This window comes from Hemiscyllium ocellatum, chromosome 5 (genome assembly GCF_020745735.1).
Source record: "Hemiscyllium ocellatum isolate sHemOce1 chromosome 5, sHemOce1.pat.X.cur, whole genome shotgun sequence".
Lineage (NCBI taxonomy): Eukaryota > Metazoa > Chordata > Chondrichthyes > Orectolobiformes > Hemiscylliidae > Hemiscyllium > Hemiscyllium ocellatum.
Genome location: NC_083405.1, coordinates 98,038,270 through 98,065,206, shown reverse-complemented (window position 1 = coordinate 98,065,206; position 26,937 = coordinate 98,038,270). Strand labels below are relative to the sequence as shown.

General features: G+C 41.7%; 1 protein-coding gene across 1 annotated transcript in view; it reads right to left on the bottom strand.

Moving 5' to 3' along the window:
* Window positions 1-26,937, bottom strand: part of gad2 (glutamate decarboxylase 2) — a 141,153-nt gene that overhangs the window by 81,292 nt on the left and 32,924 nt on the right. The window contains exon 4 of the mRNA XM_060825716.1: window positions 1,285-1,518. Within this exon, the coding sequence (XP_060681699.1) occupies window positions 1,285-1,518 (234 nt within the window). The remainder of the gene's footprint in view (window positions 1-1,284; window positions 1,519-26,937) is intronic.

Genomic DNA, 26,937 nt, shown 5'->3' with positions numbered 1-26,937 from the left:
TGCCTCATTCCACCCAGAGTAAATGGCTTGCTGTATTCAGGAGCAGGAATTGAATCATGTTTCCAGTGCCATTTTGTCTACACCAGAGATTGTTCCTGCCTTGGGGAAAATCCAGACCATTGTATTACCTGAAATTGATGCTGGTTCCTGAATAGATTAGATTACTTTTAGATTAGATTACTTACAGTGTGGAAACAGGCCCTTCGGCCCAACAAGTCCACACCGACCCGCCGAAGCGCAACCCACCCATACCCCTACATTTACCCCTTACCTAACACGACGGGCAATTTAGCATGGCCAATTCACCTGATCCGCACATCTTTGGACTGTGGGAGGAAACCGGAGCACCCGGAGGAAACCCACGCAGACACGGGGAGAACGTGCAAACTCCACACAGTCAGTCGCCTGAGTCGGGAATTGAACCCGGGTCTCAGGCGCTGTGAGGCAGCAGTGCTAACCACTGTGCCACCGTGCTGCCCACAAATAGTCAGATGGAGCTACACAACTCTGAAACAAACACAGAAAATGCTGGATAGACTCAGCAGGTACGGCAGCACTGAGGAGAGAGAAACAGATTTAACATCTTGAGTCCAGTATGCCTCCTCTTCAGATCTGTGAACTAGAACTAATCCTTTATATTTGGGTGGAGAATGCATTTCAGAAAACCTGAGAAGCAGGAAACAAATTAACTGGAAAGCAGTAGGTTCGAAGACTGTTTATCCTCCTTTGAGATTTTATGCACTTTTTGTTCTTTCCCTTCTGTAAGAAGTTTCGTACTCAAAAGTTTGATGACTGCCAAAACTTGGTAACTCAGATAAAAGAGTCTGAATGTCACTGTAGACAGGGGTCCAACCACATGACCCTACAAATTACAATCTGGTACTTTGCAGATCATGGTACCAGGACTGTAGAGAGAGAATGCTCTTGATGAATAGCCTTTCAGTGGAGTAGCTAATATGATTTTCACTGTACCGTGAATTCAGGTCATGAGTTCAAGCGGTGAATGATACACCAATCCAAAAATTTTGTACAAGTTATACCATTTCTCAGTTGGATTGCTACAGAGCAACAATCCTTATCTGCTGTTACCATACATACCATTTCAAAAGTAGTTATGCATTTTGATAGCTTAATGGAACATTATGTAGCAAACTATTGTGAAATGTTTGTGATAATTATTTTATCTATCAAACTGTACGCATACACCTTGGATAAAAATTTTGCTAAATGAAGTCAACATCACATAGGCTTTACAACATGCAATGAACAGTTTTGTTTATGTACCTGTTTTCACAGCATATTTAAGTGTTGTTCTGCACGTCACCAGAATGTCTTCCAAAGTATTCGGCTGTTCATCCAGCATCCAGTTAAATCCCTCAAGGAGTTCATCAGGATAGTGGAAATCTATTACTTTTGTAGATCTATCAAATGTTTTCAAAATGTAATCAAGTAGAATGTCCAAAACTTGTTCCAAGAAAGTGAAAGTTACTCCTTCCCCATCGCCTGCTGGCAGGAGGTCTGTAAAGATAGAAAAATGTAAAGAAGAGAAACATTTTAATTGTGTTTCCAGTTTATCCTCTAATTTTTCCCCCTGTAGTCTGCTTCTTAACACAGTCCCTCCAGGAAGTACACAACAGTTTTCAGTCACCTCCATAACTGGGGTTACCGAGAATCCATTATCTGACAGCAGGACATTATATCTGACTGGGTAGAAACTAATTATAGCAGTTAGTTTCCTCCTCTGGGGAGATCTGGCTGAGATCTGACAAGATACTCTAACCAATGTTAAATGATGTACAGCTCAGAAATCTAACCTCATTACTATCTAATTAGGTGTCAAATATCTATTTGATTGAACACCCATTTTAATCAATCATTTATTAAATGGATAAGGCATCGGTTTCTAAAATAGTTATGTATGAAATCAAATCAAAATAGTTAAAAATTATTGAAAAATTCCCTCTGAGCCTAGAAACATGTATTGCTGCTTTTGGCAGATATGTTCATAACTACTTAGCATTACAACATAACATTAGTCCATTGATTTGCATTTGCAAATACAGCAGAAAAAGGAATTTCATTTCAGTTCATAAAACATTTGCCTTGTTAATGCTACCAAATCATTACCTGAATGAAATACAATGAAAGAAGTATAATTCCATCTGGAATCTAAAACCTTTTAGATTTTAGGTATCTTGTCAGAAAATAGACTTTACGAGGTATGACTAGGGTGTTAAAGCCTTACCAGCTGCAATACTTGACACCTGGCTGTAAAGTGTGGAAACTGTATTAACATGTAGGGTGTTGCACATTAGAATAAAAACATAAAAACGATTATAAGCTCAAGGAAAATAAAGACTATGAAATTCTAGAGCCAGCAATCCTAACAATTACAGTAGAAACATATTTGGTAAGGACTATGAGGAGAGGTAGAAGTCCCAGTCTGCTTTAAAGTAGTGGATACCTGCAACACTCGGGGCAAAAAGGGGTGTTCATGTCAAGGAATGACATGGGGAAGGGATACTGGGTGCCCTGGAGAAACTTCTATTTGCTCAGGGTCAAAACCTTTTCTCTGCAGGTTGTAAAGCATTACAACCTGAGGAAAAAAGGTTTCGACCCTGATCCTGGAATCTTGGTTTGGACCTCTACTTGAGCCCCATTTCATTCTTTTCTGGGGGTTTATTGGGTTTCCCCAGAAGGTTTCATTGCCATGTATTTGGTCCCAGTGAAAGTTCAGGGCAAAGAAGCTGTCATTTGATGTTCTTGTTCTCCTACAACTTATTCTGCTCCCCTGCTGACATTAATGGCTATATTTGGGTTGAGTTAAGGCTCTATCCTAAGAGATTGTCTTAGAAACTTCCACATTATGTCCAGGATTCAGAATATTCAGGTCTTAGAGTCACAGAGTCATAGAGATAAACAGCAGAGAAACAGACCTTTCAGTCCAACTTGTCCATGCTGCCTAGATATTCCAAACTAATCTAGTCTCATTTGTCCATTAGTATCCCCCCAAACCCTCCTATTCATATACCCGTCCAGATGCCTTTTAAATGTTGTAATTGTACCAGCTTCCACCACTTCCTCTGGCAGCTCATTCCATACACGCATCACCCTCTGTGTGAAAAGGTTGCCCCTTAGGTCCGTTTTAAATCTTTCCCCCTCACCCTAAATGTATGCTGTCTAGTTCTGGACTTTCCCGCCCCAGGGAAAAGATCTTGTCTATTTACCTTTTCTGTCCCCCTCATGATTTTATAAGCCTCTATAAGGTCATCCCTCAGCCTCTGATGCTAGGGAATACAGCCCCAGCCTCCCTGGAGCTCAAATCCTCCAATCCTGGCAACATCCTTGTAAATCTTTTCTTAACTCTTTCAAGTTTCACAACATCCTTCCAATAACAATGAGACTAGAATTGCATGCAGTATTCCAAAAGTGGCCTTATCAATGTCCTGCACAGCCACAACATGACCTCCCAACTCCTGTACTCAATACTCTGCCCAATAAAAGAAAGCATACCGAACGCCTTCACTGTCCTATCTACCTGCAACTCCTGTCTTGGCCTGGCTTGCTAACTGTTTTGAAGACACAGACAGTGTATGCTGGATTTTTGACAGCAGAATCTGCAGAATACAAAATTTGATTAGATTTGATTTATTATTGTCAGGTGTACTGTGATAAAGTGAAAAATATTGTTTTGTGAGGAACCAACCACCTGATGAAGAAGCAGTGCTCCAAAAGTACTTCCAAATAAACCTGTTGGACTATAACCTAGTATTGTGTATATAATTTTTAACTTTGCACACTCCAATCCAACACTGGCACTTCAAATCAGACAAATCATACTTTATATAAATATATCAGGATAATACAACAGAATGCATAATATAGTATCACAGCGATAGAAAAGGTGCAGAGAAAGATAAACTTTATTAAATGAGAGGTCTGCTCATAAGTCTGATAACAGCAGGGAAGAAGCTGTTTTTAAAATGATGGTAATCAAGTTAGAGCTTAAAGATCTTTGCATGAATATCAGATTCTCCTTTAACTCAGATCTTATGCCAACAATACTTTGCTTTTATCTATCTCCAAATTTCTTGTTTATTGTGGAAACTTAATTTCTTTCAGCAACTATCAAGCTTCAGTATTTCAAGATTTAACTCGAAATGAATACCCAGTCTGAACCTCACATTAAGCTCACTGAGTCAAATATTACCACCAATGATGTTTACCCTCCCTTCTGTATTTTTGATTAACAATTTCTGCTTCAATGGATGGAGTTTTCCAGGCTGGTCTGGAGCTTTTACCTGGGCTGGCAGATGAATGCAATTGGTAGGGAGGAAAAGATTTATGTTCCCAAGAGTGGGTTGAAGTTTGGTCCTCTCAGAACCTTGCAGGTTGTTTGGCTTTCCTGGACCTGATGGTCTGTAAACTCTCATCTGTTCATCAACGTATAACAAATACTCATCAGCACCCCAGGCCCCAGGAATTACATACAGCACTGTAAGCTTGTTAGGCAAAGAAATGTGAAGCATCCTGATTATAAATACAAATTATATATCTGGATGGATATACTTCTTTCAAACTCTGGTGAGTACAAACTTCTTCAATAACTTGGCTGTTCACAACCAAGCCATTCTTTTGAACAAATGCTTACACTATAAAGGTCCAACCTGACTGGACCAACCAGCTCATGAGAAGCCTCAGCCATATGCAGCCTTGCGTATAGTTCGTAAATGCATCCAGTGTAGAGGTGAAGACTGACTGCTTTATAAAGCCTGCCCAAGTGGACAACATGGTTACTCAATGGTTAGCACTGCTGACTCACAGTGCCAGTGACCCAGGTTCAATTCCACACTGTCTGTGTGGAGTTTGCATGTTCTCACCATGTCTGCGTGGATTTCCTCTGGGTGCCTCAGTTTCCTCTCACAGTCCAAAGATGTGCAGGATAGATGGATTGTCCATATTAAAATCAAATTAGAGCTCAGTTTTCAGAAAAGGGTGGACTAGGCTGAAAGGAACAGTAAGGAATTAAACTTCAGGAACAATATTCTTGGGGGCACTGAAAGGCTTCTTGGAAATGGAGGGATGAAACAGTGAAGTAGAAAGGAGAATCATATTGATAGGATTAAGGAGACAAGGAAGCATAGAAGCTGTGTATCATGGATGGGAACACAATCGAGTAATTAAATGTCCTGGCGAAGAAGAAAGAACAAGATAACTTAATAAAGGACTTGTAAAAGCTAGGCATGTGGACCTGGATGGTACAGGGATCAGTGAAGAGCAGGAATATAATGGCAAATAGTGAATAGAACGGGAAGGTTTGAGACTGATTTAAAATTAAAACGTAGCAACCTCTAATTCTCTTTGAAGTTTTGTCACAAACGAAGGCATCACAGAGACTACACAAAGCAGCAAGGGCCCAATATCTGTTTGCATGTGTCTTTGCACAGTACAAACACATCCAACTGAGTGAATAAGAACAGTAGGAGACAAAGGGTGATGTTGAAGAGTTGTTTTTCGATCTGGAGATCTGTGATTATTGGTGTTGATTAGATTACTTATAGTGTAGAAACAGACCCTTCAGCCCAACAAGTCCACACAGATCAGCCGAAGCGCAACCCACCCATACCCCTACATTTTCCCCTTACCTAACACTACGGGTAATTTAGCATGGCCAATTCACCTGACCTGCACATCTTTGGACTGTGGGAGGAAACCGGAGCACCCAGAGGAAACCCACGCAGGCATGGGGAGAACATGCAAACTCCACACAGTCAGTCGCCTGAGGCGGGAATTGAACCCGGGTCTCTGGCGCTGTGAGGCAGCAGTGCTAACCACTGTGCCACCGTGCCGCCCGCTGTTCTGCAGGGATTGGTGCTGGTTCCACTGTCACTTGACATAGAGTCATAGAGCCACATAAACAATTTGGATGAAAATTTAGGAAGCATGGTTAGGGACTTAGAGAGTTTCTTCACTCAGAGTGTAGTAGGGGCGTGGACCACACTGCATGCAACAATAGTAGAGACACCAACTTTAAGGGTATTTAAATGGTCATCGGGTAGACATATGGATGAAAATGGAATACTGTAGGTTGGATGGGCTTCAGATTGGTTTCACAGATTGGCGCATCGAGGACAAAAAGGCTGTACAGCGCTGTAATGTTCCATGTTCTATGTTCTAACTTTATGCATGTTACCAAAATGGGTGCTTTAGTGGAGAGTGAAGAAAGTTTTTATGATTACAAAAGGATCTTGATCAATTAGGACAATAGGCTGAGTTGTGGCAGATGGACTTTAATTTGAATAATTTTGGTAGAACAAATAAGAACAGGATTTATATATTTAATGGGTAAGGCTTTGGGTATTGTTGTCCAACAGAGAGATCTATGGATTCAGGTACATAGTTCTTTGAAAGTTGCATCACAGATAGACAGGATGATTAAGAAGGCCACTTAGCATGCTTGCCTTCATTGCTCAGACTATTGAGTATAGGAGTTGGAATGTCATGTGATGATTGTACAGGATGTTGGTGAGGCCATTTTTGAAGTATTGCGTACAATTCTGGTTGCCCTGGCATAGAAAGGTTATTACTAAATTAGAGAATGTTCAGAATAGATTTATAAGAATGTTGCTAGGACTGGAGTGCTTGAGTTTTAAGGAGGGGTTGGATAGGTTGGGACTTTTTTCACTGAACTATAGGAGATTGAGGGCTAATCTTACAGAGGTTTATAAAATCATGAGAGGCACAGAAAAGGTAAATAGGAAAGGTGTTTTCCCAAGGGTAGGAAAGTTCAAAATTAGCATGAGCTTTTTAAGGTGAGAGGAGAAAGATTCAAAAGGACTGCAGTAGCCAATTTTTTCACCTAGAGGGCAGTTCACATGTGGAAGGAGTTGCCAGACGAAGTGGTAGATGCAGGTGGAGTTACTATCTTTAAAAGACATTTGGACAGGTACATAAATAGGCAAGGTTGAGAGGGACTCGGGCCAAACATAGACAAATGGGACTAGATTAGTTTGGGAAACTTCATCAGTGTGAATGAATTGGACTGAAGGGTCCATTTCTGTGCTGGATGATTCTATGACTCTATAAACTTTTATTTGAGCCGTGTCCCTCGTGCCACCTTAGCAGCCACAGCTGAGCTTGGGGAAGGAGAAGGCTGCTGACTCCTTGCAGATTACCTCAGATGACTTCAGCAGGTCTCATCTGATGGACTGCACTTTAGAGGGCTGTGGCCTGCGAAATGTACCAACAAGGATGCAAGAGCAACCTCCTCAGTCTGACTTGATGTAGACAGTTGGGTGCCAGTCAGTTGGAACGTGATGTGGCAGAGTACCTCTTTCATGATAATCCTTTGATGCTTGTCTGTCTCTTCTCCTTGTTTTCACTGCACAATGGCAACACCCTCAACCTTTGAGGAGTTTGGGGACCAGGGGATAAAGTCCCTCAGCCCCTGTTGAGCCAATGAATTCATTCATCCATGGCTGAAGTGATAGAGTGAAGGCCCCTGTGAATATATGCGCATTCATATATAGATGAATCTAATATATAACTCTGATTGTCCCATTGGACCTACCTCTCCACAATGCTCAGCAACTATTCCACAGAGGCAGAATGTGTTCATGGGTTGCCCCAAGCAGAAACTAATTACACCCCTTTGCTATTCATTCCAGTCTGCTCATGATCTATAGCACCTTTGCCAGATGCTCCAGAATTTGGCTATTCATCGATATCAGCTCCTTACTGCTTAGTCCAAAGGCTCAACATTTGAACTCAGCTCATTAGAGGCCTGTTCTCAAATGGTCCTCTGAGTGTCAGAGCCTTAGCCATTTCTTTCGCTTGTAGCTGCAAGTCCATATCAAAGCTATGCTCGCCAGATTGTGAGCTGACTCTGTTCTGGTTAGATTACCCCCTGAGATGTTTGTTTATGCACAGATGCAGGGTGAGGTGGAAGCCTTTTGCAGTACATTCTCTGAGGCTCACAACCATTCCTCCTCAGAAGTATGGTTCGAGTGGCTGGAAGAGATGGGCCCAGGGGTAGGGTCCATTCTTTTTGCTTGTCCTGACTTTTAAATGGGGTCCAGAGGCAGAACTGCATTAGTTACCTGGGCTTCAACACTTACCCAAGGTTTCATCAAGACAAAGGAGAGATGTTGTCAATGCTTTTCATCTTTCAGCCATCAGGACATTTTACAAGAATACAAATTCAAAGAAAAAACCAACATTTATACTTTGTGAGAGACAATTTCTGATAGCAAATGGACTCTAAGTGGAAGAGGGGTTGCAGTGATTTGAATTGAAATATTTGAATTTAGTGAATTGAATTTATTGAATTTATTGTCACATGTACTAAGACTCAGTGATAAGCTTTGTCTTGTAAGCAATAAAAGCAGATCACAGAGTTAAATAGCATAGATAAATAAAGAATAGGTAAACAGCAGCAAAAATAAAAATATAGGTACAGGCGAATGCTAAGAGTCTGTGAGTCCATTCAGTACTCTAACAACAGTAGGGTAGAAATTGCTTTGAAACCGGCTGATGCATGTGTTCAGGCTTCTGTACCTTCTCCTCGATGGTAGAGGTTATAGAAAAACATTGCCAGGGTGGGATGGATCTTTAAGACTGTTGGCAGCCTTTCCTTGACTGCGGGCTTGATAAATGGACTCTATAGATGGGAGGTTAGCCTTTGTGATTGTCAGGACTGATTTCACTACTCTCTGTAACCTTCTCCGATCTTGAATGGTACAGTTGCCATACCAGGTAGTGATGCATCCAGGCAGAATGCTCTCAATGGCGCACCTATAAAAGTTGGCAAGGGTATTCGCTGTCATGCCACATTTTCTCAGCTTCTTGAGGAAGAATAGACATTGTTGGGTCTTTATAACCGGTACGTCCACATGAAGAGTCCAAGAAAGCTTGTTGTGGATGACCACTCCCAGGAGAATGGCACTCTGCACTCATTCCACCTCTGTGCTGTTCATGTGTAGGGGGCATGAGTAACATCCGGCCGAAAGTCAATAATGAGTTCCTTGGTTTTGGCGGCATTGAGAGCTAGGTTGTTCACAGTGCACTATTTTTCCAGGTCTTCACCTCCTGTCTGTAGTCTTTTTCGTCACCATCTGAGATTCGACCGACTATGGTGGAGTCATTAGTGAACTTGTAAATGGCATTAGTCTGGTATTTGGTGATGCAGTCATGGGTATACAGTGAGTACAGTAAGGGGCGGAGTATGTACTCATGGGGGGGTTCCAGTGTTTAGTGTTATTGATGATGAAATATTGTCCCCAATCTTCACTGATTGTGGCCTGTAGGTAAGGAAACTGAGGATCCAGTTGTAGAGACTGGGGCTTAGTCAGCGATCACGAAGTTTAGTAATCAATCTCGAAGGGATAATAGTGTTGAAGGCTGAACTGTAGTCAATGAGTAGGATTCTGATGCAGCTGTTCTTAGTGTCAAGATGTTCTAGGGAGGACAGTAGAGCAAGTGATATAGCATCTGACGTGGATCTGTTGGTCCGATAGACAAATTGGAGTCGGTCAAGAGTAATTGAGAGGCTGGAGTTGATTATGCCACGACCAGCCTTTCAAAGCACCTTTCATGTTACTAGCAGTAATTGAAGAGGTGAAGTTTAATGATCATAACAACATGAGTTGACATTTCACCATGGGAGCTGAGGAATGTAAGTTTAGTTAATTATATAAGCCTGGAATAAAAGCTGTTAGCAGGAATGGTGGCAACCAGCTTATTGCAAAACCCTAATTCAAAAACATCCAATAGGCAGGCCTGTAGGTGCTTCTGGGCCTACAGTTGTGCAGTTGACTACACACTGCAGTTTCAAATCACCTCCCAAGCCATCTCATGGCACAGCATCACCTACTCGAACGCAATAAGGAGTGAACAATGCCTTCCCTTGCCAGTGGCATCCATGTTCCATGAGCAATTAAAGAAATGTGATTTTCACTGACTACTGTAATATTGTATATAACTTGCATGAACCTTTTTGAGATACTAAAGCCATAATCATTTTATTAATATTTCTAATTTCTGCTCAAAGATGTTATGTCACAGCTGTGGAGTAGGTGGGACTTGAACCAGGTCTATTACTATCTTTTTAAATTGACATTTTGATGTCCAGGAAATGATAAGGGAATATAGAGACTTTTGAAACATGTATAGCATTTTTGACTCAAATAGTCTGCTTTTTATTTTGGATTGGCCTCAATTTTATCTCCCAGCTTCTCATCACATCTATCTTTTAGAAACATTTGCTAGCTCATTCTTGAATCTAAATGTGACATGTTTTCATTCCATAGTCTCCATTTTAACTTCAGAATATAAGCTTTGCAGGCGAGGCTGACTCAGTAGATTTTAATGCAGTGGCTTCAGTTTTAAAGGAATATCAGTTTCCCAGTCAAATCAGACAGATCCTACAGGCAGGAGTGGAATGTCTGGTGGTTAGAGGCTGTTAGTGAGGAGCAGAATGAAGGGTCTCCAGCCCTCAGATAACATTTGGGAGGAAGTTCAGGAGGGATTTGTGTCATGGGGAAATAGAAAGGAATGTCCTCTTGTGCTTACTCTTGTGTATAGGATAGGAACCAGAGTGAACTTCCATTTGTATATACAGAAAGAAAATGCAATATACCAATGCAATAAGCTAATTGCAGAACATGCCATATTGCATATTCTGTAAGTAAGAACAACTTCTGTTTCCTAATAAGTTCTTGTAATTAGCATGACTTTGAATTTCAGTTATTTCTTTCCAGACAAAAAATTACCACTTGTGATTATCATTATCTATGGTCATGCATTTAAATGAACTTCTTCCAACTGTTAATTTAACAGAAATGTTAACCCCCTAACTTACCAATTCTTGGCATCTGATTTTTGATTGAAATTCCAGTTGACATCTAATCAAAGTCCTTCATTCCTTTGATCCCAACTCCTCTCAATGTTCACTGCTTTTCCATGTTAGGACCATAAGATGTAGGAGCAGAAATAGGCCATTCAGCCCATCAAGTCTGCTCTGCCATTCAGTAACATTATAGCTAATTTGATAGTCCTCAATACTACATTTCTATTTTTCCCCTATAATCCTTGATGCTCTTACTGATTAAAAATGTGTCTACATCAACCTTAATGCCAACACATCCACCAACATATGAATCTATACATGATGTTAACAATTCTATTAGGGTGGCACAGTGGCACAGTGGTTAGCACTGCTGCCTTACATCACCAGGGACCTAGGTTCGATTTCTGCCTTGGGTGACTGTCTGTGTGGAGTTTGCACATCCTCCCCGTGTCTGCGTGGGTTTTTTCCAGGTGATCCTGTTTCCTCCCACAATCCAAAAATGTACAGGTCAGGTGAGTTGGCCATGCTAAATTGCCCATAGTATTAGGTACATTAGTCAGGAGTAAATATAGGGTCGAGGAATGGGTCTGAGTGGGTTACTCTTTGGAGGGTCAGTGTGGACTTTTTGGTCCAAAAGGCCTGTTTCCACACTCTAGGGAATCTAATCTAATGTTGACACTTTATTTGCCTTCTCCCAAGCCTAGTGGTTTGTCAGTCCCAATGCTGTCACTTTGGCTGTTGCCAGGACCTGCTGCTACTCCAGGCAACTTTGTTTATTGGTAACTTGACATAGCCAAGCCTCTACAGCTCTCTGTAGTGAAGAATTCCAAGGATCCATTATCGTCACCTTTGGGAGGGTCAATGTAAATGTATAGAATCACAAAATCATAGAATCCCTATAGTGTTGATGTAGGCCATTTAGCCCATTGAGTCCACACCAGCCTTACAAAGAGCATCCTACCCAGACCCATCCCCCCAAATCTTTCTCTGTCACCCTGCATTTCCTGCAGTTAATCCGCTTAGTCTGCACATCCCTGGACAATATGGGCAACTTATCATGGCCAATCCACCTAACCTGCATGTCTTTGGACAGTCAGGATTTCTGAGATCTTACAGATGATATCCCAGGGTGGAAGACTGCAATACTGTCTATACTGTCTGTCTTTAGTTGCTACCTCCTGGTGAAGGATCTTCATTTCCAGATACTGGCTAAATTCTCATCTTTCAGAAAACTTATCAATTTATGCAACTAAATCAATGGGTCCAAGAGTTTTCTGCTTAACCAATGTTTAATTGATTTTTACAGAAACTACTCCAAACATTACCATCACAAGTCTCCTACTATCAACATCTTGTGGGTTGCAATTGTCGAGAAATTGAAACAGTTGGCACAAATAAATACTTTGACAACAAGAGCAGTTCAAAAGCTAAGAATCCTGTAATGAGTAATTCATCTCCTGAATCTCCAAACACATCCATCATCTACAAGGCCAAGTCAAGAGTCTGATGGAATACTATATTCCCCCCTTATCTGGGTGAGTGCAGCTCCAATAGCACTTAAGGAACTTGATACCATCCATGGCAAAATAATCCACTTGATTAGCATTACATCCACAAACAATCCTTTCCACCAGTACCAAAGCTTAGTAGCAGTAATGTAGCACGTCTATAAGGTACACTGCTGAGCTTCAGCAAAGTACCTGGGACAGCGACTTCCAAACCCATGACTATTTCCACCTGAAAGGACAAGGGCAGTGTATATATATATATATATATATATATGTGTGTGAACAGCAACACCTATAGGTTCCCCTCCAAGCCACTCAGCACTTTCTTCCCTCCTTAGTAGCATTGTGGCAGCCTGCAGAACATGGACTACTGAAGTTCAAGAAGGCAGCTCACCACCACATTCTCGAGACAACTCAGGATGGCCAATAAATGTTGGCCCAACCAGCAATGTCCACACCTCATGAATCAATATAATAAATCTCTGTTCACAATATAGAAAGATTTGAATTTAATGAAAAAGAACTAAGTAATAACAGTAAATAACAGTCATGTGATCATTTATCTTTGAAGACTCATTTTTCTTCATCGAGACTTTTAACATCTCTATGGTGCTGAGCTATTCCTTCATTATCACAATATTTGTTACGTATTTTTATGTTAAGCAGGTGAGAAAAATTTCCAGATTTCGGCCTTCACTACACAATAGATTATTTGTTAAAACTAGGTCTGCTGTTTACATGGAGTGTATTTTTCCTTTAAGTCTTGAGTTAAGAAATTTATCCATGTTGCACACTTCCAGCAGAATTATGTGAGTCATCTTGCTCTTCAGGATTTTGCATTGCCCTAGATCACTGTCCTCAGAGCCCAGGTAGCATTCTTCATTGAGATATAGCTGCTTCTCTCTCCTTCATCTGAGCACATTGAATTAGCACAATCATGGACTATTACATCTAACTTTATCAAATTCATTGACCTCAATTTTGGGAACACACATGACAATGCAATGTGCCCATGCCCATTCATATTGAGGTAGCTAAGATTTGTCTACCAACCTCAGCAAAATGTCCATAATAAATAGGAACAGGAGTAGTCCATTCACCCTCCGAGCCTCCTCTGGCATTCAATAGGATCATGGCTATGATTTCTGTACAATTTCTTGCCCTCCAAAAGCTAAGATAGAAAATCTGCATATTAGATGGAATCCTGAGTGCTAGGGAGCACTCCTGTGTGAATATTGGGCTGTGGAGTATTGAACAGCATTCATCAGTCTGAGTCCCACCTGGTGGCCTGCTGTACAGTTTGCAAGAACTTCTTTGGAATAATCATTTATTGTACCTTGTCTTTAAGAAGTGAGCTTTCACCAGAAAAAGCAGCCTGAATGGGTCCCTTTTGGAATGGCAGGCGGTGACCAGTGGGGTACCACAAGGTTCGGTGTTGGGACCGCAGGTGTTTACAATATATATTAATGATATAGATGAAAGCATTAAAAATAATGCTAGCAAATTTGCTGATGACACAAAGCTGAGTGGCAGGGTGAAATGTGAGGAGGATGTTATGAGAATGCGGGGTGACTTGGACAGGCTAGGTGAGTGGATGGATGCAAGGCAGATGCAGTTTAGTGTGGATAAATGTGTGGTTATCCACTTTGGTGGCAAGAACAGGAAGGCAGATTACTACCTAAATGGAGTCAAGTTAGGTAAAGTGGAAGTACAATGTGATCTAGGTGTTCTTGTACATCACTCAATGAAAGCAAGCATGTAGATACAGCAGGCAGTGAAGAAACCTAATGGCATGCTGGCCTTCACTAACAAGAGTAATTGGGTATAGGAGCAAAGAAGACCTTCTGCAGCTGTACAGGGCACCTGGTGGGACCACACCTGGAGTACTGTGTGCAGTCTCCAAATTTGAAGAAGGACATTCTGGCTATTGAGGGAACTGGTCCTCACCCTTAACAATTTCTCCTTTGAATCCTCCCACTTCCTCCAGACCAAAGGGGTAGCCATGGGCACACGTATGGGCCCCAGCTATGCCTGTCTCTTTGTTGGCTACGTAGAACAGTTGATCTTCGGTAATTACACCGGCACCACTCCCCACCTCTTCCTCCGCTACATTGATGACTGCATTGGCGCCACCTCGTGCTCCCGTGAGGAGGTTGAGCAATTCATCAACTTCACCAACACATTCTACCCTGACCTTAAATTTACCTGGACCATCTCTGACACCTCCCTCCCCTTCCTGGACCTCTCCATCTCCATTCATGACGACCCACTTGACACTGACATTTTTTACAAACCCACCGACTCCCACAGCTACCTGGATTATACCTCTTCCCACCCTATCTCTTGCAAAAATGCCATCCCGTATTCCCAATTCCTCCGCCTCCGCCGTATCTGCTCCCAGGAGGACCAGTTCCACCATAGAACACACCAGATGCCCTCCTTCTTTAGAGACCGCAATTTCCCTTCCCAGGTGGTTAAAGATGCCCTCCAACGCATCTCGTCCACATCCCACACCTCCGCCCTCAGACCCCACCCCTCCAACCGTAACAAGGACAGAACGCCCCTGGTGCTCACCTTCCATGCTACAAACCTTCGCATAAACCAAATCATCCGCTGACATTTTTGCCACCTCCAAAAAGACCCCACCACCAGGGATATATTTCCCTCCCCACCCCTTTCCGCCTTCCGCCTTCCGCAAAGACCGTTCCCTCCGTGGTGTCCTGGTCAGGTCCACGCCCCCCTACTTCCCACCCTCCCATCCTGGCACCTTCCCCTGCCACCGCAGGAATTGTAAAAGCTGTGCCCACGCCTCCTCCCTCACCTCTTTCCAAGGCCCTAAAGGAGCCTTCCACATCCATCAAAGTTTTACCTGCACATCCACTAATATCATTTATTGTATCCGTTGCTCCCGATGTGGTCTCCTCCACATTAGGGAGACTGGGCGCCTCCTAGCAGAGCGCTTTAGGGAATATCTCCGGGCCACCCACACCAATCAACCACACTGCCCCGTGGCCCAACATTTCAACTCCCCCTCCCTCTCTGCCGAGGACATGGAGGTTCTGGGCCTCCTTCACCACTGTTCCCTCACCACCAGACGCCTGGAGGAAGAACGCCTCATCTTCCGCCTCGGAACACTTCAACCCCAGGACATCAATGTGGACTTCAACAGCTTCCTTTTTTCCCCTTCCCCCACCTCATCCTAGTTCCAAACTTCCAGCTCAGCACTGTCCCCATGACTTGTCCGGACTTGTCCTACCTGCCTATCTCCTTTTCCACCTATCCACTCCACCCTCTCCTCCCTGACCTATCACCTTCATCCCCTCCCCCACTCACCCATTGTACTCTATGCTACTCTCTCCCCACCCCCACCCTCCTATAGCTTATCTCTCCACACTTCAGGCTCACTGCCTTTATTCCTGATGAAGGGCTTTTGCCCGAAAAGTCGAGTTCGCTGCTCGTTGGATGCTGTCTGAACTGCTGTGCTCTTCCAGCACCACTGATCCAGAATCTGGTTTCCAGCATCTGCAGTCATTGTTTTTACCTTATTGAGGGAGTGCCGCCTAGGTTCACGAGGTCAATTCTCGGAATGGCGAGACTCTCATATATTGAAAGATTGGAGTGACTGGGCTTGTATACACTGGATTTGAGAAGGCTAAGAGGGAACCTAATTGAGATGTATAAGATTATTAAAGGATTGGACACTCTGGAGGCAGGAAGCATGTTTCCACTGATAGATGAGTCCAGGACCAGAGGACACAGTTTAAAAATAAGTGGTAGGCCATTTAGAACAGAGTTGAGGAGAAACTTCTTCACCCAGAGAGGGGTGGATATATGGAATGCTCTGCCCAAGAAGGCAGTGGAGGCCAAGTCTCTGGATACTTTCAAGAAAGCAATGGACAGAGTTCGTAAAGATGCTGGTATCAAGGGTTATGGGGATAAGGCTGGAACAGGATACTAATTGTGGATGATCAGCCATGATCATAATGAATGGTGGTGCTGGCTCAAAGGGCCAAATGACCTACTCCCGCACCTATTGTCTATTGTATGTACTTTGGCATCTGCATCAATGCTGCCACTCCACCTGCTTTGTACACAGCTTATACACATACAATGTTATGAGGAAATTAACAAAGAGATGAAGGAACTTGCAAATAAGTCGTTCAAATAAGTTCAGAATACAGGTTTTGTTTTCTTACACCCTCAAACTATATAAGTGTGGGCATTTCCATAAATCATGGTACTATTTCCCAAGTATCAGCATCAATTAATTTGATCTGAAACACCAAAACTCAGAAAGCCTGGTGAATTTCACAGAAGTAATTTATATTGTTTTAGAAACAAGATTTTTAAATATTCATGTGAATTACATGAGTAGCAGGTTTGAGCCCAGAGCTCATCACACCTTTCTCCTTTTTGTTTTTTTTCTTCTCTATGCTTTTGCTCTTTTTTTTCTTTTCTTTCAAATCTGGAGATTGGTGGGTGAAGGAAGAGGCCTCCAGCTCATTGTCAGGATGAACAGGACACAGTGATTAGAAGGTCAGTCAGGTTGACCTCATAGAATGTGAGTTGCCTGACTGGGGTTGCTAATCTGTCCAATCAGGGAATGTCAGAAGTTCTGCTCCCTCTGGGAGTAAAAAATGAGGTCTGCAGATGCTGGAGATCACAGCTGCAAATGTGTTGCTGGTCAAAGCACAGCAGGCCAGGCAGCATCTCAGCTGCTCCCTCTGGGAGCCAACTCTGAGCTGACTGGGTCAATGTCAAGTACTGTGCATGTGCAAATAAAAGGTAGTTTGGCGAAACGGTCCCGAACAAGATTGTGAATCAAATGGAAGCTACAAAATCGCATATGGGGCAGAAGCAAAACATACCCGGCCCCTCAGAACATCCTACAAGGCTGTCAGAGTTGGTGCATTCTCCCCCTCCAGCTAGTGTTGAAGAAATGTCTGAGGACGAGATGGACATGGTAGATGTTACAGCCTCTATGTTGTTACTGCTTGAAGAAGAAGATGAATTTAAGCCGAGATGCTCCAGGCCCAAGCAGCAGGCTAAGGTCCAGTACACACTGCCGGTATCTGAGGCAAAGTGTGAAGAACTGGACCCAGTGCAAAAAAGCCCCTAAAGAATCCACAGGAAAAAGAGTCCTGTGTGCCAGTACTTGGAGGGGAGGGATATAGTGATTGGAATGAGATCAGCCAGGTGCATCTCATAGAATATGAGTCCACTGATTGGTTTTTTTTATCTGGTCCAATCAGGGAGTCTTGACTGACAGATATAAGCAAGAGTCTCAGAGCTTCTGCGCGGTTTGGAAGCTGGCTTTCAGCTTGCTGTGCCAGTGTCATGTACAATGGACATGTAAATAAAAGGTGACTTGGCGACAGGATACCCACCTTTTTGGAGTTACTTTAGGCTCTATCCCAGCCCACGGTCTCCCGGTGAGTGAGCAGCAGGTCCCGGGATGATTCCTCCTTCTTAGACTGGCAGGCTAAGGGTTGAAAGCATCAGTGAAAGGGATGGCAAAGGAGCCTGATGACTGATGACCATCAGCTGCAGATGGAGGAGTGTTGGATGGGGAACAGGAGGTAGGCAACCAGCCCATCCCCAGGCTCATGGCTATGGTTCTGACATGTCAGTAACGAGAGCCCAGAGGCTATTACAGACCACAGAGCACTCCAGAGACTCCAGACAGTGACTGCAGGAGCAGCAGGGGAGGAACAAGAAGAACGGAGAAATACGAACTTTTATTACTGTAAAAGTTCTTTGAGAAGGTGACCAAACAGGTAGATGAGAGTAAACCAGTTGATGTGGTGTATATGGATTTCAGCATGGCGTTTGATAAGGTTCCCCACAATAGGCTATTGTACAAAATGCGGGGGAATGGGATTGTGGGAGATATAGCAGGTTGGATCAGTAATTGACTTGCTGAAAGAAGACAGAGGGTGGTGGTTGATGGGAAATGTTCATCCTGGAGTTCAGTTACTAGTGGTGCACCATTAGGGTCGGTGTTGGGTCCACTGCTGTTTGACATTTTTATAAATGACCTGGATGAGGGCGTAGAAAGGTGGGTTAGTAAATTTGCAGACGACAATAAGGTTGGTGGAGTTGTAGATAGTGACGAAGGATGTTGTAGGTTACAGAGAAACATAGATAAGCTGCAGAGCTGGGCTGAGAGGTGGCAAATGGAGTTTAATGCGGACAAGCGTGAGGTGATTCACTTTGGTCAGAGTAACCGGAATGCAAAGTACTGGGCTAATGGTAAGATTCTTGGTAGTGTAGATGAGCAGAAAGATCTCAGTGTCCAGGTAAACAGATCCTTGAAAGTTGCCACTCAGGTTGACAGGGTTGTTAAGAAGGCATACAGTGATTTTTATTAATAGAGAGATCGAGTTCCGGAACCATGAGGTCATGCTGCAGCTGTACAAAATTCTAGTGCAGTATTGTGTATAGTTCTGGTCACCACATTATTAGAAGGATGTGGAAGCTTTAGAAAGGGTGCAGAGGAGATTTACTAGGATGTTGCCTGGTATGGAAGGAATGTCTACGAGGAAAGGCTGAGGGACTTGAGGCTGTTTTGGTTAAAGAGAAGAAGGTTGAGAGATAACTAAATAGAGACATATAAGATAATCAGAGGGTTAGATAGGGTGGACAGAGAGAGCCTTTTTCCAAGAATGGTGACAGTCAGCACGAGGGGGCATAGCTTTAAATTGAGGGGTGATAGATATAGGACAGATGTCAGAGGTAGTTTCTTTACTCAAAGAGTAGTAGGGGTATGGAATGCTTTGCCTGCAACAGTAGTAGATTCACCAACTTTAAGTACATTTAAGTTGTCATTGGACAAACATATGGATGCACATGGAATAGTGTAGGTTAGATGGGCTTCAGATTGGTATGACAGTTTGGCACAACATTGAGGGCCGAAGGGCCTGTACTGCGCTGTAATGTTCTATGTTCTATAAAATCTTGGTGTTTCAAGATGACACTGGAGCTTAGCACCAAATTGCATATAACATGCAAAAGAACACTTGTCACTGTACTTTTATATGCATGTGACAATAAATCTAAACCTAAAATCTGCTCCGATATCCTTTGATGTCATCGACATAGAAAAATTGATGGAAAATTGAATCATATTTCACTGAGGAACTCCACATTGCACCCTTGCAGATATATACAGAACTAACCATCAGTGAACAAAATTTAAACAAAAACAGAAATAGTTGGAGAAACTCAGCAGGTCTGGCAGCATTTGTGGAGAGAAAACAGAATTAACGTTTCAGGTCTAGTGTTCCTTCCTCAGAACTTTTTTGACCACTCAATATTTATTCAGTTAAAACAAATGAAGATACCCAGGAACATAGATATTTAATCATCTAGGGCATTGGGTAAATATCTGCACGGACATTGATTTACTACTTTATGGATTTTGGATCAAAAGACATTGATTTCTGGATTGCACTGTGCCAAAGTATCCTCCATAAAGTATTGTCTTGACCATAAGACCATAAGATATAGGAGCAGAATTGGACCATTCAGGCAATCAAGTCTGCTCCAACATTTGCTCAAGGTTGAAATGCTTCTCATCCCCATTCTCCTGCCTTCTCCCCATAATACTTGATCCCATACTAATCCTGAACTGAGCGATCTATCTCTGTCTTAAATACAATGATTTGGCCTCCACAACCCTCTATGGTAATGCATTCCACAGATGTGTTACCCATTAGCTGAACAAATTCCTCCTCATTTCAATTCTAAAGGGTTGATCTTTCCAATCTGAAGCTCTGCTTTGGATACTAGTCTCTTTTACTGGAGGAAACTTCTTTTCCACATCTGCTCTAGCCAGGTCTATCTGTATTTGGCAAGTTTCAATGAGATCCCCCACATAATTCTAATCTCCATCGATTAAAAGCCCAGAGCCCTCAAGCAGCCCTCATATGACATGCCCTTCATTCTGGGATCATTCTTGTAAACCAACTCTGGGCCCCCTTCAAGAGCAACATCCTTTCTGAGATACGGTACCCAAAACTGCCAACAATATTCTAAATTCAGTCTGACCAGAGCCTTTTACAGCCTCAGGAGTACATCTCTGCTCTTATATTGTAGCTGTCTTGAAATGAATGCCAAGATAGCATCTCCATTCCTAACTTCCAACTGAACTTAATGACTTTAAGAAAATCCTGAACTAGGACTCCTTTGTCCTTTTGAGTTCTGAAGCTTTTCCTCATTTAAAAAGAAGTCTATGCCTGTGTTCTTCCTACAAAAGTGCATAATCTCTTCACACAAAATATTCTTCTGTGCAACCATAGGAAATGCAACTTCTATCCTTTTACCTCCTCCCTTCTCACCGTCTAGCATCCCAAACATTCCTTTCAGCTGAAGCAATGATGACTTGCATTTCTTGCCAGGGATTATGTAGTGCTGGTTAAAGCACAGCAGGTCAGGCAGCATCCAAGGAATAGGAAATTTGACGTTTCGGGCATAAGCCCTTCATCAGGAATGAGGAGAGGGTGCCAGGCAGGCTAAGAGACTCACTGAAATCCTTGTAGAGGGAGGAAGAGAGCTTCTTCAAGGAAGGCATCCTTGCAAGAGGAAGGATTTCAGTGCTTCCTTGAAGAAGCTCTCTTCCTCCCTCTACAAGGATTTCAGTGCTTCCTTGAAGAAGCTCTCTTCCTCCCTCTACAAGGATTTCAGTGAGTCTCTTAGCCTGCCTGGCACCCTCTCCTCATTCCTGATGAAGGGCTTATGCCCGAAACGTCGAATTTCCTATTCCTTGGATGCTGCCTGACCTGCTGTGCTTTAACCAGCAACACATTTTCAACTGTGATCTCCAGCATCTGCAGACTTCATTTTTTACCCGGGATTATGTAGTACTCAGGTTCACACTGTAGTTTCCTCTGAGCTGGGGAGTTCAGATGCATTTTGGGTAACTGCTTTGTGGAATGCATCTGTTCAACCTGCAAAGATGACCTTGAGCTTCATGTCACTTGTCAATTTATTTCTCATGTTGCTCCAATTCTGACCTTTCTGTTCATGGCCTGCAGCAGTTTTCCAATGAAGCTCAACATAAACTCAAAGAACAGCAATGTCTTTCATCTCAGCACTTCTTTAGCCTTCCTGACTTAATGCAATAAATTTAGATGATAACTTTTTCTTTTAGAGATACATGTACCTTTAACTTTGAATGATATTCTGTACTTTATGTATTTATTTTGCAGTTTTCTTTACAACCTAATATCACATTTAGTTGGCTGAATGTAGCCTTCAAACCCCATCTGGATACAATCTTTGCCTCTCTACTGTACTCATAACACTATCTTTAGGTTTTCTAGTTTGTGAATCTCTCCTACTTCTGCCTCCAGCATGCTCCTTCTCTTTTGTTCTTCTTGCCCCTTCACCCTTCTACTCACTTAAAAACTCTTACATTTCCGTTTTCTTTCACTTCTGATAATTGGTCATTGACCTGAAATGTTAATCCTTTTCTGTCTGCAGATGCTACCTGACCTGTTATCTTTCCATTATCTGCTAGTTATCTGTTTTCTTTCTGTTCTTACTTTCAGAGTTCCAACATCCTCATCCTCAGAGATGCAACATTTTGGATCAACATGAGTTTGTAGAATACAGGAAATTAGGAACTGAATTAAAGATCAGGATCTCAGCACCTCATTGCTGACCTAACATTCAACAAAATCATAACTGAACCACGCTAGACTTCAACTCCTTTTTCTTAGCAGCTCCTGATGCTCCTCAAATTTCCAAAACTTCAAAAATACATCAACCTCCAATACATTCAATGAGTTAGCCTCACAATTCTCTCGGGTAGAGAATTTCAGATGTTTAGTACCCTCTGGGAGAAGAAAATCCTCTGTTTAGCCATTTTAATTGAGTGCCCCTTATTCTGAAATCATGCTCCCTAGTTCGAGATCCCCTCATTGGTGGAAACATCTTCTTAGCATCTTCCTTGTCAAACCCGCTTATGTTTCAATTGATGACCGCTCATTCTTTTAAACGTTGATGAATGAAGGCCTAACCTGTTTAGCTGTTCTTGATAAGTCATTGCATTCATTGCAGGAATCAGTCTAGTAAGTCTTGAGCTGTCTCCCATGCTCAAACTTCTTTTGTTACATGCAAGGATTAAAACTGTATTCGGTACTCTAGGTGTAGCCTCATCAACACCATGTAAAGTTCTCACAAGACTTCACAATATTTAAACATTAAACCTTTACTAATAAGGGTCAAAATTCCATTTGCCTTCTTCCTAACTGCCTGCTAACATTTTAGGTTTCACGCACAAGAACACCCAGATCTCACTGCATGGCCCTCTTTTTGGAGTGTCTCTCTATTTAAATAATTACTTACTTTTTGATTTTTCCAACCAAAGTGCAAAACTTCAAACTTTCCTATATTAAACTCAATCTGCCAAGTTTTTGTCTATTCACAGAACCTATCTGCATCCCAGATAATATGTTATGCTGATATTATCCCATCAGCATAATATTCCCTCTAACTTATTTTTATATCATCACCAAATTTGGATATATTACACATGCCCTTCCTCCAAGTCATTAATACAGATAGCAAGTATTAATATAGATATTAATATAGTTAGCAAATCATTGGAGTCCCAGGACTGGTCTTTCTAGCCCTCCATTAGTTATGTATTTTCAGCCTGAAAAAGTCCCATTACACCGCACCCCCATTCTCTCTTCTGTCTATTATGCAATCCTCAATCCATGATGGTACCCCAATATTTAACTAAGGATGAAATTCCTTTGATGATATGAAAGAACATAATGATAGGAAGGCAGGCAGTAGAGACTTCATTGGTCGAATTAAGAAAATGATTTCTGAGTCTCATAGGTGTTGTGAGGTGTGAGGTTATATAAATACAATGGATGGACAATCATCTGAAGGTAGTGTGATTTTAATGGGAGATTTTAGCTTTCATATGGATGAGAGAAGCCGGCTGGCATATGTCCAAAAGGCATGTAGTTTCCTGGGTGTCTGGGACAGATTCTGCAGCATTTTGCCCGAAAGGCCATAAAGAGGCATATTAGATCAGGAATGAATAATGAGCCAGATTTGGTTAACAACCTATCAGTACTTGAATGTTTAACATTAATGATCATAACGTGGTTGCGTTCATGGTAATGTTTGAAATGAAGGTGTGCAAAGAGGATATCTAGGTAGGGCTAACTTCAACGGCATTACATTGAGACTGTTGACAATAAGCTGGGAAAATACGTTAATATGTAAATGATCAGGGGAGGCATTAAAAATGTGATGCAGAACCATTTACATCTCTAAGATGCAAGGGCTTAAATTGCCAAAAAGACAACTATGAGCAATTAAAAAGATGAGAGATCATATAAAAGCAAAAGAAAAGGCAGAACTATTTTGTTTTAAAAGCACATCTTAATGAATAGTAAAGGTACAAGGAATGGCTAAGTGTTATAAAACATATAAAAGCTGTTGGAAAATGTGAGTAATAACAGCAACTTGAAAGAGTAAATTAACAAAAATGCTTTCAGTTACATTAAAAAATAACTGATAATAGTGATATCAATAGGAATAAGAAAATTATGTCATGCTGATTAATTACTTAGTATCTGTATTTAGAGTGGAGGGAAGGTTCAGTATATCAGACATCCCAAAGAAAATATTGCTGAAGCAGGTTCAGGAGCTCAGCAAAATAATAATGGAAGGAAAAGAAAAGCACACGAGAGTCACAGATTCTTAGGACCAGATAGTTTCCATTCCAAGGAGGAATCAGCATTGCAGATGCTCCTATTATAATCTCTATTGAAAAATTGTGCATATTGCATGTTATTTTACTATTTAAGGAAAGTGAGAATGAGAAACCTAGGAATTATAAAAACAGAAATTACTGAAGAAACTCAACAAGTCTGGGTGCAACTGTGGGGAAAGTAAACAAGTTAACATTTTGAGTCTTTTTTTGGGACTGGTACAGAGTGAGTTCTGAAGACGCGTCATTTTGAACCCAAAATGTTAATTGTTTCTCTGTCCATAGATACAACTAGACCTATTGAGTATCTCCAGCACTTTCAGGCATCTAGCATCCACAATATTTTGCTTTTATATGAGGCAATTAAAGTTCAGTTAGCCTGAGCTCTACTCTTGGAGTTTTACTGGAGTCTATAAAAAGATTACAATGATGACTATCTTGAACATTTTTAGCTTATCACGGAGTCAGAATGGATTTGTTAAGGATATGTCATTCTTGATTAACCTGAATGAATCTTTTGAAGAGATGATTAAATTAGAATATAGAATATAGAAAATAACAGCACAAGACAGGTCCTTTGACCCACGATGTTGTGCCGAGGTTTAATTCTAAAGTAAAATATAATAACATAACCTAAGCCACAGCTATCTATGTGCAAAATTGACAAAGGAATGTCTAGTAGACAAATGTCTATTTGTATGGACTTCCAGAAGACATTTGATTCTTCACCAGTGACTGTTACCTAAGTTGAAGGCCATGAAGTTGAAGGGAAATTACTAGCTTGTTTTGGAAATTGGTTGAGTGGTATGCAGAATAGGTGCAAGTGTGGGATAACTTAAGTATGTTAGCCTGGGTATTCTGAGGAGTGTGAATCAGAGTCAGATCGCCATTCCAATTCAATTCTTTCCAGTCATGTCAAACTCTGCATTACCAGCTGGGAATTCTGATCATGCCTGTTTTAGAAATGTGGAGTGTATGTGAAATCAACACAGCTCCCCTACAGTGCAGGATAGTTGGCAAGTGAGGGGGATTGAATTGCACCCTGATTTGCAGCAGCTAGTGTGCTGCATTCTTGGTCTAGTTGAAAGCCAGACATTTTAACAGTGGGTGGTGGAGGTTGACCTGACAGGATGTGGTGGAACTGTGTCAGCACAGGTTGATAAGGAGTCTTGTCATGGGTTAGGGTCATACAGTTAGAGGGAGGTGTGGTTTTGGTGTGTGTAGTAGGTTGGAGTGTCAGCTTATTAGTTAACCAGGAGTTAAACTAGGTTTTTAATCATCAAATTTAGTTTACAGATGACACAAGGTAAGTTAGAGGAGCAGGTAGTGTTGAAGAAACAGGGTGGCTTCCAGAAGGACATGGACAGGCGAAGAGCAGGCAAAGAAGTGGTAGATGCAATACAATGTGAGAAAATGTGAGGTTATGTGCATTAGTAGGAAGAAAATAGGTATAGACTATTTTATAATGGGGAAAAGTTTTGGAAATCTGAAGCACAAAGTGTCTTGGGAATCGCAGTTTAAGATGCTGTTAAAGTTAAGATGCAGGTTCATTGTGCAATTAAGAAGGCAAATGTAATGTTAGTGTTCATTTCAAGAGGGCTAAAATACAGCAGCAAAGATGTACTGCTGATGTACAAGGCTCTGGTCAGACTGCATTTGGAATATTGTGAACAGTTCCCCATATCTAAAGAAGGATGTGTTGACATTGGAGAGTGTCCAGAGGACGTTGACAAAAATGAGCCCAGAGATGAATGTTTTATCATTGAGGAGGGATTAAAGGCTCTAGGCCTGTACTCGATGGAGTTTAGAAGAATGAGGGAGGAATCTGACTGAAACTTACAGAATGGTGAGAGGCCTGGATAGAGTAGATATGGAGAAGATGTTTCCAATAGTCAGAGAGACTAGGACCTAAGGGCACAGCTTCAGGTTGAAGAGATGACCCTTTAGATGAGGAAGAACTTTATCAGCCAGAGGGTGGTGAATCTGTGATGCTCATTGCTGCAGAAGACTGTAGAGGCCACGAACCAACTTAAATAGGTTCTTGATTAGTAAAGGGATCAAAGATTATGGGGAGATTTCAGAAGAATGGGTTTGAAAAGCATATCAACTAAATGGTCAAGTTCTGCTCCTATAGTTTATAGTCTTATTGTTCTTTACTGATTAATATTAACAAGAGCAGAACACTCCAACTTCTCTGTTAATGGATTCTTTTAGAGGATTCCACACACAAGGGAAGTGACAAGCAGAATTTCCCATTTCTGGGCAATTCCCAAGAAGGCTGCTAGTTCTTGGTTTCAACATGGTCCTGCACTGTAACTTTAAACTGCGCTGCCCCAACATCTCTCTGGCTATCAGAACACCTGAGCCATTGATAATTTGAATGAATGGGCAAATCTGAGCCAAGTGGATCTCAATACAGCCAAATGTGAGGTCCTCCACTTGGGGCCAGAGAAGTATAGAATTTTCTAGGTAGTGAAAAACTAGAAACAAAGAGTGTTGGAAGTTCAGGTGCATAGGTCATTAAATTGTCATGAACAGGAAAGAAAAATAATGGAAAATAGTTAATGGAATGTGTGCCTTAATGTCTAGTAGTCTGTAAAGTGGATCATATTTAACCTGTACAAAAGTAAGGTTAGCTCTGAACTGGAGCATTGTGAACAGTTGTAAACACACCCCTCAGGCTGGATATATTGGTTTAGAAGGGAGTGCAGCATAGATGCTCAAATACAGAGAGAGATGATACAAAATAGAATTGTACTTCCTGAAATTTAGCATGATAATAGGTACTTTGATTGAAGTTTCAAGATATTGAGAGGAATAAGTAGAAAGGTAGAAATAAAGTATGT